Source organism: Mus caroli, unplaced genomic scaffold (assembly GCF_978045245.1).
Source record: "Mus caroli unplaced genomic scaffold, Mus_caroli_1 scaffold_4, whole genome shotgun sequence".
NCBI lineage: Eukaryota > Metazoa > Chordata > Mammalia > Rodentia > Muridae > Mus > Mus caroli.
In genome coordinates, this window is record NW_028227259.1 from 141,867,752 (window position 1) to 141,880,444 (window position 12,693).

Genomic DNA, 12,693 nt, shown 5'->3' on the forward strand with positions numbered 1-12,693 from the left:
GAACTAGCTGGGGCTAGTGTGGAGAGCGTGATGTTGACTGCTCTTTGGACGACGAGAGACATAGGGTTAGGAGAGCTGGCACTCTAAAAACTTCAAAGTTGGTTCTGGGAACTTACCTGAGGCTAGACCATTGGGTTGGAATGGGTTGGTAGAAGGCAGCTGGGCTTGGGCAGGGGTGGCGAAGGGGTTGGTGTAGGCTGCTCACAGCACAAAGAGAGACGTTAGAGAAAACGATGGTTTGAGTCCTTTCAATCTTGAGGTGCTTTCCCCACCTCCCCTTCCAGGTCTCCACAGGTAAGACTCACCTCCAAAGGGGAGCCCTCCACTGCCGCTAACACCTGGCACGGCCGACTGCAGGGCAGGAACCTGGCTCGGCATCCCGAAAACACTGCGGCGCAGGGAGAGAGGAGGTGGGAATGGGCAGCTTCCAGGAAGAGCAAGCAAGGGGGCAAAGAAGGCAAGCCCGCTGTGTTACCCAAGGCTAGCCCAGGAAGCCAAGGGGAGACAAGGAAGCCACAATGCACTATCAGCCTGTGAAAATGCCACCAACCTTCAGATGGGTCACCTTTGTGTCTAGACCCACCTGCCAGGGAGACCTCCGGCAGCCATCCTGGGACCCAGGAGGCCGCCCATATCTGCAAGGTTGTTGGGTTGACTGGCAGCTGCAAGGGGTGCCACACCAAACGCTGACATCTGGCCACTTCCTGGATGGGATAAAACAAGGAGGCTAGGCTGAGACCTGAGGGAAAGACAAGAAGGGGAGATGGAGGTGGGGGTGGGATGGAATGGTGACAGGTGAGGCACCTGCTGGACTCTCTGAGCCAGTTCAGCTCACTAGCCAGTGGCTAGTGTAGAAGGCTCATCCCCTGAAGACTTTAAGGTCTCATCTTGGCTGTCTTCTTTTATGCCATACAGTTTGGTCTGTATGTCCTAGACGGATGCCTGTCTCTTCAGCAAATATGGCATTCCTCCTTTCTGTCTTTTTTGAGACAGGCTCTCAATATGTAGCTAAGGCTGGCCTTGAACTCTCCTTTATCCTCTTGCCTTAGCCTCCCAATACTGGGATTACAAGTGTGCCTGGAGTATAACGGGCTAAGGATCAAATCCAGGGCTCAGTGTATAGACAGACACTCTACAAAGACATTCCGAGTTCCCGGTTAACTTTGAGAATCAGGCAGGCAGCGGTGGCACATACCTTCAATATCACCATCCAGGGGGCAGAGGCAGGTGGATCTGTGAGTTCAAGGCTAGCCTGGTCTACAGAGCAAGTTCTAGGACAGCCAGGGCTACACAGAGAAACCCTGACTCAAAAAAAAAAAAAAAACCCAAAAAACAAAAACAACAAAACAAAACAAAAACCCAAACTGGCCAAAGGAAATTAGTTTAATAATTGTACCATGAATGAAATCTAGGGTCCTGTGCATGTTAGATAAGTACCCTACCATGGAACTAACGTCCCAAACCTTCGTTTTTAACATAGGGTCTCCCTACATAGCCCAGTTAGACCTCAACCTTGCAGCAAGTCAGCCTCAGCTTCCTGAGGGCTTGGAGGCCACCATACTCAGCATCTCCCTGCACTCTCTCTCTTCCTCCCCATCTATCTCCCCCACCCCAGTGGTGCTGGGACAGAACCCGGGACCTTGTGCATGCTAGGCAAGAACTCTGTCACTGAGCCATATACACTCCAGCTCAGTTCTGGCTTCTTTTTCCAACACTGTAGTTTGAATGTCTATGCTTCCCCCATTTCTAAAGACTGCATTTATCGTTTTAATTCCTTACTTATTTGTGTGTGGGTGTTGAGTGCTTTTTACATAGGTTCTGGAGATCAAACTTAAGTTATCAGACTTATATAGCAAATGCCTTTACCCACGGAACCATCTGGACAGCCCTGCCCCCCACCCCCCCATCCATGTTTTCAAACACAGAACGTAAGGCAGGTGGATCTGGGCCATGCTTGCTTGCCTCAGAGTACACAGGGTTTCTGAGCTAACGTAACACGGGGTTTTAGCTCCTCTTCGGTATGGTCTCGCTCTCCATGTTCCAACTGCTTCCCAGGGAGAGAGCCTTCTACTCCAGCTGGCTCCTGCCTGGATCAGAGTCTGTGAAGTGTTCCCCTGTGGACACTAGAGGGCAGAGCTGGGCTTCAACTCGGGTTACCCAGGAAGCCATCACCAGCTCCAAAGCGGCAGTTTAATTCTTATTAATTTTTTTTTTTTGCATAAAGGGGTGCACATGGAGGTCAGAGGACTTGCAGTAGCTGGTTCTCTTGTTCCGTCACGTGGGTTCTAGGGATCAACCTCAGGTCACTGGACTTGGCAGCAAAAGCCTTACCCACTGATCTCTGCACATTTAGCAACTTCCCCTCTTCGAACTCCTTACATACACAGCACAGCCCTATCAGAAGAGTTGCCCACCTCTCAAAATGTCTCAAGTCTATAGAGCTTTTTCTGCCTCATGTTGCTGGGGATGGAATCCGGGGCCTTGCCTGTGCTAGGCAGGTGCTCTACCACTGAGCTACATCCTCCATCCTAGCTCCACGTGCACACTGGGGATCGATCTTGCCACAGTGGCAGGGATGGGTTAGAGGGTGCCCTGTCAGCTGGTAGAGCCGTCCAGACCTGATGCTTTGGGAAGGCTGCGAGTCTCGGGTCTTTCTTTTCCCACATAGATCCCAGCACTGTTGGGATGTAATCACTTGTGCTATAGGCTGGCATCCCTCTCACCCCTACCCTCTCTTGTGTCTTTTCAGACAGGGTCTCACGTAGCTCAGGCTGACTTCAAACTCCCGGTGTAGCGAGCCAATGACCTCAAATTTCTGACCCTCCTTCTTCACTATCCTGAGTGACAGGATTATGAGCCTAGCTTAACATGTCTAATTTATGTGCTGATAAGGATCAAACCGAGACACTTTCACAAACTATGCAAGCACTGTACCAACAGGACGATGAATAAATATTGTAAAATTTAAAACCTTCTAAGACTTTTTTTTTTTAATTTTACTTGTATGAGCATTCTGCTTGCACATATGTGTGTACTATGTACGCGCCTGGTGTGCACACGGGCCAGAAGAGGGCATCGGGTCCCCTGGAACTGGAATTACAGATGTTGTGAGCTGCCATATAGGTGATGGGACTCGAACCTGAGTCCTCTGGAAGAGCAGTCAGTGCTCTTAACTATTGTTCTGCCTCTCTAGCACAACACACATAATTCTTATTTGTCGGAATGTATGGAAATTTTGTTTCCTATTGAATCACCAACCATTAAAGGATCATGTTGGAAAGAATATTCTGGGGTTGAAGAGATGGCTTAGTGGTTAAGAGCACTCACCACTATTGCAGAGGACCAGGGTTCGGTTCCCAGCACACACTTGATGGCTCACAACCTGGAACTCCTGAGGTTTCAGTGCTCTTTTCTGTCTCCTCACTTGGGGCACATTCATATATTCAGGCCCCAAATGCTCATACACACAAATAAAAATAAAGTAAGCCTTTAAAAAATAAAAAAATATATGTATTTTAGAAGTAGATACTCTGTCATTTGGTCACAAAGTCCCATTTCTTCTATTTTAGAGCACACTTGCTAAATAGTTCCTCAGGACACCCTCGGCTGGCTCACCTCAGTCTCCCGAGGGAGGAAGAAGGGTGGAGGCTCCTACGCAGCTGGCTTGTTAAAAGCTCACTGTATTGGGCCAGGCATTGTGATGTACACACAGGCAGATCAATGTAAGTTCAAAGGCTGGAGAGATGGCTCAGTGGTTAAGAGCACTGACTGCTCTTCTGAAGGTCCTGAGTTCAAATCCCAGCAACCACATGGTGGCTCACAACCATCCGTAATGAGATCTGATGCCCTCTTCTGGTGCGTCTGAAGACAACTACAGTGTACTTACATAAAATAAATAAATAAATCTTTAAAAAAAAATATATATATATATATATATATAAGTTCAAGGCCAGTCTGGTCTACAGAGTGAGTTCCAGGACAGCCAGGGCCACACAGAGAAACCCTGTTTCAAAGAACAAAACAAAAAATTCTTATTGTGCCCAGTAGTCTGTTCTTTGTCAGAATTGCCGATTACTCTAAGTCCCATACTCACGGAAACTTCTGCATGGATTTTAGCAGAACTGTCTTCCTTACAGTTGCCTGATGCTTAATTTCCAGTACCACAAAATCAATCAGGCAATCAAACCAAAGCAGCCCTGCAGTCCTCAGTGACACAGTGGGACCCCGTGGGTAGAGTCAGCAAGTCTTAGTTCTGCCACACTGTGTTGCACAATCTGTTTTATAATGCTGTATTTTTTCACTCTGGTGATGGAATCCAGGTTCTCATTTACTCTACTTACATACTTCACTACTGGAACCACACCCTGGCAACATTTTCATTTATTTATTTCTGAGGCAGGGTCTCACTATGTAGCCCTTGCTGGCCTAGTACTTGCCATGTAGATCAGGCTGGCCTCGAACTTACAGAGGCTGTCTCTGCTTCCCAAGTACTAGGATTAAAGGCATGTGTCATTGTGCCCAGCTACATTTTAAAGACTTCAGAGGACCTTGGGTAGGCTGAGGGCTGCAAAGGACTCACCAAAGCTGTAACTTCCAGTTAGCATCCGATTGGCTGCCAATGAGGGCGGAGAAGCGAAAAGAGAATATGAGTCATTGCTTGTCCCTAGACATCTGGTTTCTACAGCCCTTCAGCTGCCAACGCCTGGTGTCCAGGACAGCCAAAAGAGGAGAGGCAGGGCTATAGAGACTGAGATCTGAAGGCTCTGGAAAGAGCTAAGGATTGAAAGGGATCTCAAGAGTCGCCTGCAACTCCTAATGGCTCAATATCCCTTGTCAAAGAGCTTAGATCTCGGAGATGGGTGTGGATGCCTGGGGACCACCTTGTACTTGACCTGGTGTTTAACCCTTTGAGGCAGGCTATCCCAGACAATAAGAACAGGATGTGTGTATGTTTATTGGACTCAGCCCTCCAGTGTTCCCAGTCAGGAAGTTTCTGTGTGGGTCGGAAGAGCACTGAGCAGGTAAAGACACATATCACGCAAGTCTGAAGACCCGAGTTCAATGCCCAGGTCCCACAGTGGAAGAAGAGACCACCCTCAGAAGCTGGGATCTGACCTCTACATGTGGCAAGGCATACATCAGCCTGCCAAGTGTGTACATATGTGCGCACATAAATATGTAAAATAAAATATTTTTAAGGGCTTGGTGAGATAGCTCAGCGGGTAAGAGTACCAACTGCTCTCCCAGAGGTCCTGAGTTCAAATCCCAGCAACCACATGGAGGCTCACAACCACCCGTAATGAGATCTGACGCTCTCTCTGGTGCGTCTGAAGTCAGCTATAGTGTATTTATGTATAATAATAAATAAATCTTTGGGTGAGAGCAAGCAGAGTTGACCGGAGCAGCAGAGGTCCTAAAAAAATTCAACTCCCAACAACCACATGCAGGCTCACAACCATCTGTACAGCTACAGTGTACTCACATACATAAAATAAATAAATCTTGAAAAAGTATTTTTAAAAGAGTATTGTCTTGGGTAGAATTCTGTCTAATAGTGTAGCAATTTTCCTTTTGTGAAAAAGAGGATCACGGTGGCCCCTGTCTGTGGCTGGCAGGCCCCACATCCTGTTACCCTTTAAGGAGAAGCAGTTTTGAATGCCTCTTTTACAGTTATCTGGTCAATGTGATCGATGGGGATGCAAAGGAAGGATAATGTATGGAGGTGGACAGCGGATGCTCTTGAGAGAGAGGCCAGAAATGGGTGAGGCACTTTACCTGCAGGGGTCGGCTGGGCCTGGAACGGCGCTTGGACGGATGGAGGGAGGCTTCCGAAGGCGGAAGAGCCAGGGCTGCTGCTGAAGGCATCGAAGTTGGCAAAGCCTCCATGGGCAGGAGTCTGGCCTACTGGAGGAGGGGATACAAATGCTGCTGCATGAAGAAAAGAAACCTATACATAGCCAAGGGTGGCTTTTTTTTTTTTTTTTTTGTCAACTTGAAACAAGCCAAAAGTCATTTAGCAAGAGGAACCTCAATTGAGAAAGTGCCTCTGCCACACATGGTGGTGTATGTTTTAACAGCCCTAGGGGGGTAGAGGCAGCAGATCTCTGGGAGTTCAAGGGCAGGCTGGACTATACAGTGAGTACTAGAACAGCCAAGGCTCTGTAGAGAACCCCCTTCCCTGCCAAAACAAAGCGCCTCCATCAGACTGAGCTACTGCAGGTGAGTCTGTGGGAGCACTTTCTTGATTCATGTGGGAGGACCAAACCCCACGGAGGCAGTGTCATCCCTGGGCAGGCAGTCCAGGGCTGTACAAGCAAGCAGGCTGGCTAGTCTACAGAGCAAGACCCAGGCCAGCCAGAGCGACGTGGTGAGAGCCTTGTCTCAGAAGGTTGAAAACCAAAAGAAAACAGGCTGAGCAAGCCAGTAAGGAACAAGCCTGCAGGCCACAATCCTCTCTGTCCTCCAGTTCCTGATGGGAGTTCCAACCAGGACTTCCTTCAAGGGGCTGTGAACCAGGACCCAGAAGCGAAATTAACCCATTCCTCCCCAAATTGCTTTTGGTGAGTGTTTTTTTTTTTTTTTTTTTTTATCATCACAGTGACAGAAACCTGAGACACAAAGCATGGTGGTTCACAACTGTGACCCCAGCACTCAAGAGGCCGGATGGAGATCATAGCATGAGTTTGAGACCAGCCTGAACTCCACAGCACTACTGCCCTATTTCCAAAACAGAGAGACAGTCTCCTTCCCTCCCCGCCCTCCTGGGAGGCAGCTCAGTCCCTAGAATCTATGTCATTAGCTTATAATCTTAGCACTGGAAACACAGAGATAGGTGAACCCATGAGTCTACTGGCCGGCCAGCCTAGCCTTATGTGGCAAGTTCCAGGCCAGCGAGAAACTGGTTTTTGCTTGTTTTACTTTAATAATTGAAAAGGTTGGTGCTGAAGAAATGGCTCAGTGGTTAAGAACACTTTTTTTTTTTTTTTTAAGATGACCATTGGTCGATAGCCAGCACTCATATGGTGGCTCACAGGCATCTATAACGGTGCACGTACATACATTACATGCAAAACATTCATACACATAAAGTAAATAAACCTTTAAAAAAAAGTACAAGGAAACAAGAGACGTCTGGTACCACAACAACCAAGGCAGATGTGGTGGTATACAGACCAGTCAGCCTGCTTTCTCCTCCAACCCTGGAGCACCTGCCCAGGGAGAGCATGGCCTTCTATCTGGCCCCCACTGGGAGAGGCCCTCCCATACCTCTCCTCTCAGTGTACACACATAAACATGCACACATATAAGTGTGGCGATGATTAATCAGCTCTTTACTCTCTGGTTCCAGCCTCCTGAGTGTCAGGATCATAGGCAGGCACCATCACACCCGGCTCCCTTCTGTCTGGCTTAGCAAAGATAAAGCAATAAAATGGGTTCTTTGACTGTTAAAGGAGTTGCTGGGAGCCCCCACTGATATGTTTTATGGCTAGACTACCAAATATAACTCATGCTGCTCCTTGACCCCAGCCACACAGAAAAGTTAGGCCCCGGTGGACTAATGATGTCTTTGCAGTAATATAGATACGGCGGAGATGGATTCCTGTCCCAGGGTAGTACTTACCTCCAAATCCTGGGAATGAGGCAAAGGCTGGCACCACCTGGGGAGCAGCAAAGGGGTCTCCCCCGATATCCGCCAGCAGGTCAGTGCTGGCTTTCTTGGTGGATGAATGGGAAGGAGGCTGGGAGCTCCTGGCTTGCGAGCTGCGTGCCTGCGACTGGCTCCCAGCCTTGGGAAAGAATTGTGTGTGACACTTAGAATCCCACATGACCCGGGTCCCTCCAGAGCTGACCAGGCTGCTACCGAACAGTTAAGCTGAGAGAAGGCAAAGTTGAGTGGGTGTCCTCAGTTCCTCCCTCGGCCACAGGGAGCAGGTACTTCAGGGCATGTAGAAATAACCCTGAGCTGCATAGCAACATGCCCCACAGCGCCCAGGAGCTCACCTCTACATATTCCTCCGCCCCCATGCCCTTCCCACCAAGACAGGGTTTGTGTAGCCCTGGATGGCCTCAAACTCCCAAAGATCCACCTGTCTCTGCCTCCTGAGTTCTGGGATTAAAGGTGTGCACCACCGCCCAGCTCACCCCATATCCTTGCCAGATACAAGAAGGGAGGGTCAAGACTGAAGTCATTATTCTCATCTCCCTAAGCACCACTTTCCTCCAGGGTCTAGGTATCTGGATGTAAGCCAGAGGTAGCAGCGTGGCTGAGAACCAGCCTTTAGCTCACAGACTGACAATGCGCTAAATCCAAATGATCTGACTTAGGAAAGCGGCCCCCGTCTCTCCTAATCTAAACCAAATCTCAGTGGAAATGTGACATCAGGTCTGACAGTTACCTGGCTTGAAGTGGAAGCAGGATCAGAGAGAGATGGCACAGGGTCTCCCAGAAGTGTCCGAATGGGTTTCCCTTCTGGAACAGAGCCCTGGACAGGGGTAGCAGAGACACTGCCTTTGCTGTAAGAGGGCCCCTTGACTTGCTCTGGGGGGACGTACCTGTGAAAAAGAACAGTTATGCTGTTAAAAAAGAGAGAGAGAAAACTTTGGACCATGTTTAGCTAAGGTGGTTGGGGAAAGACAAGTTACAGGGTCAAAGTCTTTAACATTTCTTTACCAATTCCCGTTTAGGAGTGAAAAGAACTTTGTGGTGCACAACTTGAATCCCAGCACCTGGGAGACAGAGGCAGGCGGATCTCTGAGCTCTAGGCCAGCCTGGTCTACTAAGCGAGTTCCAGGACAGCCAGAGCTACACAGAGAAACTCTAGCTCAACCCTTCCCTAACACCTTCCCCCGAAAACAATGTAGAGATCTAACAATATTCTCTTGAATGTGTCCCTTTCTTCTGTGAGCAGGGCTTTGTGCATGATAGCTACTGCTCTGCCACTGAGCCACGCCCCCAGCCCCTCCCTGGGGGATTCTAGGCAGGGGCTCTACCACTGAGCCACGCCCCCAGCCCCTCCCTGGGGGATTCTAGGCAGGGGCTCTACCACTGAGCCACGCCCCCAGCCCCACACTGGGGGATTCTAGGCAGGGGCTCTACCACTGAGCTATATCCACAGCCCCCTTGAGCATGAGCTACCACATACAGCTGCCCCTTGGGTATCTTTTTTTTTCTTTTTTATGAGACAGGGTTTCTCTGTGTAGCCCTGGCCTTGAACTCATTGAGATCTACCTGAAATTAAAGTTGAGAATCATCACCCCTCTGGTACTCCTTGGGTATCTTAATGTATCCTTCTCTGCTTTATATTAAATTTTTCATTATTGTTATTATTATTACTATTATTTGTGTGTGTTACATGTACAAGTACATGTATGTGTGCCACTGAAGGTCAGAAGACAACTTGCATGTTGTATGTTTGCTCCTTCTACCATGTGACTTCTCAGGTCTGAACTCAGATCAAATTAGGTGCCTTTACCTGCTAAGCCATCTTGCCGTCATTGTTTTCGGCCTTTTGAGACATGGTATCACTATGTACCCATAGAGGACTTGAACTAATTCTCCTGCCTCCACTTCCAGAATGCTGCAATTCCTGGTGTATACCACCATGCCCAGCTTTGTGGTAGAAATTTCTGTTCAGAAATGCCGTTTTCCCCCCATATTGTGGCTACTTTTTTTTTTTTTTTTTTAAACATATGATGCCTGCCACACACATCTATACAAAGCAGGGGAACAGATTTGGTTGGTTTTTTTTTTTTAAGATTTATTTATTTATTATATGTGTATACACTGCAGCTGTCTTCAGACACTCCAGAAGAGGGCATCAGATTTTTTGTTACGGATGGTTGTTGAGCCACCATGTGGTTGCTGGGATTTGAACTCAGGACCTTTGGAAGAGCAATCGGTGCTCTTAACCGCTGAGCCATCTCACCAGCCCCTTGTGGCAACTTTTAAAAAGATTTTTTGTTGTTGTTGTTGTTTTTATTCTTCTGAGACAGGGTTTCTCTGTGTAGCTTTGACTGTCCTGGAACTCGGTCTGTAGACCAGGCTGGCCTCAAACTCACAGAGATCTCTGCTTGCCTCTCCCTCGAATGCTGGGGTTAAAGACACCCAGTTGCCACACCCAAATTCTTTAAAGAATTTTGTAATTAGCATATGTTATTTGTACAAGATATTGGATGTCTTCTTTGGCCATCTCAAGGCATCTTGGTTTTAAGTAGTCACAGATACAATAATACAGATAGAACAGTGATCTTATTTTCCAACTTCTTTGTTGACGTGGCCCTTTCTCTTTCTGGGTTCTCTCTGTGTGTGTGTGTGTGTGTGTGTGTGTGTGTATGTGTGTGTGTGTGTGTATGTGTGTGTATGTGTGTGTGTATGTGTGTGTGTGTATGTGTGTGTGTATGTGTGTGTGTGTGTGTATGTGTGTGTATGTGTGTGTGTATGTGTGTGTGTATGTATGTGTGTGTGTATGTGTGTGTGTGTATGTGTGTGTGTATGTATGTGTGTGTGTGTGTATGTGTGTGTATGTGTGTGTGTATGTGTGTGTGTGTGTATGTGTGTGTGTATGTATGTGTATGTGTGTGTGTGTATGTGTGTGTGTGTGTATGTGTGTGTGTGTGTGTGTATGTGTGTGTGTGTGTGTGTATGTGTGTGTGTGTGTGTGTGTGTGTGTGTGTGTTAGAGATCGCCCCCAGGGCCTCCCACAGATCACACTGAAGCTCTTTCTGTACTTTCTATTTTGAGACAGGGTCTCACTGGCTTGCCAAGGCTGGCCATGAATACATTTCCATAGCCCAAAGAGGCCCTGCCCATTCCCTCCTTGTCTCCCAGTCTCTGGGGTAGCTGGATCACCAGGCTGCACCACCATGCTTCCTCAGATTTCTCCTCATTTCCATAGAGAGCATGTGTGTATCTTATCCAACATGGAGCTCAGCCTGCCCTGCCCTCAGTTCTGCTGGAGAAGACTCCCTTCCCACTCCCCAAACGTTCTGCAAGCATCTTAATGCTAGGATACCCCAACGAGGTGGTCTCAGAGATGGCCCAGTGGGTAAGGTCCTTGTTGTATAACCACGGGGCCTTGAGTTCAGATCCCATATAAAGTTAGGTGTGCTGACGAGAAGATCTATCAAGGGCTGGAGAGATGGTTCAGTGGTTAAGAGCACTGACTGCTCTTCTGAAGGTCCTGAGTTCAAATCCAGGTAAGTTTTGTAGATCAGGCTAACCTCGAACTCACAGAGATTCACCCGCCTCTATCTATGGAGTGCTGGGACTAAAGGTGGGCACCACTATCACTATGACCTTGAATTTCTAATTCTCCTGCCTGCTGTATTCTCCCAGAGTGTTGGGATTATAGGCATGAACCAATATGCCCAGTTTCAATTTGTTACTTTGAAGTCAGAATTTAGGTCTAACTGAATCTGGGAGTTGGGGTGAGGAAAAGACCCATTCCAAACCTGGTCACAGAGAAACACCAGTAAGACTTTGGAAATGGGATTGTGGGCAAACTGCCTTGGATATGTCTCTTTCTTCCTTCTTACCATCTTTTTTTCTCATATTTTTCTTGGAGAAACTCCTTCACCTTCTGAGGATCCCTGGAATCTGGTATCAACGATGTCCGAGCATCAAAAAGACCGAGCCAGATTTTTCGACAGACCTGAAGGGACAGAGGCGGTAGAAGCGGTAGAAGGCCTGGAGTGTAAATGGCACTGTTAGTGAAGCTCTGATTAATGATGTCAGGCCAATATACTCAAAGATAAAAGATCTACTGAACTTGGATACAGTGTGTGTGTTGGGGATCCACATTCATCTACAAAACAGACATAATCCCTGCCCCACAGTTTATGATCGAATAGGTCAGGCCTTATGCAAACATGCAATACACATAAGGCAAACAATGGTGGCAGATACTAAAAATATGGAAGAAAAAGTTCATCCCCAAAGAAACTTCGGGGGGCTGGCAAAAAAAAAAAAAAAAAGCCGATGGCCTGAACTGAATCCCTAGGACCCAGATAGTGAAAGCAGAGAACCAACTCATAAAAGTTGTCCTCCATTACCACAGACAGACAGACAGACAGACACACTAAATAGAGAAATGTGAGGCAAAGCTTTGCTACCAAGTGGCATGATAGCTGCAGCCTCCATCCCTTCCCTCAGCGTCTGCTCACCTCATTTCCACGAGATTGGAGGAACAGGACTTCTGGCTCAGTGAAAGTTGTCATGGAGATTGACTTGACTCGATGAGGGGGGTTCAGGCCTCTCCTGTAGAGAGGTGGGCCGTGGCGGGTGAGTGCACAGGAGTGAGGATGAAGAAATGAAGTAACAGCACAGAAGATGGTCTCAGTCAGGACCCCATCCAGGGCTGAGGGCATGGCTCAGTGGTAGAGCACATGCCTAGAATCCCCCAGGGAGGGGCTGGGGGCGTGGCTCAGTGGTAGAGTCCCTGCCTAGAATCCCCCAGGGAGGGGTTGGGGGCGTGGCTCAGTGGTAGAGTCCCTGCCTAGAATCCCCCAGGGAGGGGTTGGGGGCGTGGCTCAGTGGTAGAGTCCCTGCCTAGAATCCCCCAGGGAGGGGTTGGGGGCGTGGCTCAGTGGTAGAGCCCCTGCCTAGAATCCCTCAGTGAGGGGCTGGGGGCGTGGCTCAGTGGCAGAGCCCCTGCCTAGAATCCCCCAGGGAGGGGCTAGGAGTATAGTTTGTCA

At 48.3% G+C, this 12,693-nt stretch overlaps 1 protein-coding gene across 6 annotated transcripts in view; it reads right to left on the minus strand.

Moving 5' to 3' along the window:
- Nucleotides 1-12,693, minus strand: part of Agfg2 (ArfGAP with FG repeats 2) — a 34,216-nt gene that overhangs the window by 4,705 nt on the left and 16,818 nt on the right. Inside the window, exons 2-10 of one of the 6 annotated variants that reach the window (XM_021163615.3) lie at nt 12,163-12,256; nt 11,536-11,651; nt 8,397-8,553; nt 7,622-7,787; nt 5,776-5,901; nt 4,580-4,612; nt 584-704; nt 306-388; nt 117-197 (exon numbers count right to left, since the gene is read on the minus strand). In XM_021163615.3, the coding sequence (XP_021019274.1) occupies nt 117-197; nt 306-388; nt 584-704; nt 4,580-4,612; nt 5,776-5,901; nt 7,622-7,787; nt 8,397-8,553; nt 11,536-11,651; nt 12,163-12,256 (977 nt within the window). Of the gene's footprint in view, nt 1-116; nt 198-305; nt 389-583; nt 705-4,579; nt 4,613-5,775; nt 5,929-7,621; nt 7,788-8,396; nt 8,554-11,535; nt 11,652-12,162; nt 12,257-12,693 lie in introns of all 6 variants that reach the window. The other 5 variants (XM_021163614.3, XM_029477720.2, XM_021163613.3 and 2 more) reach the window with 5 other exon arrangements.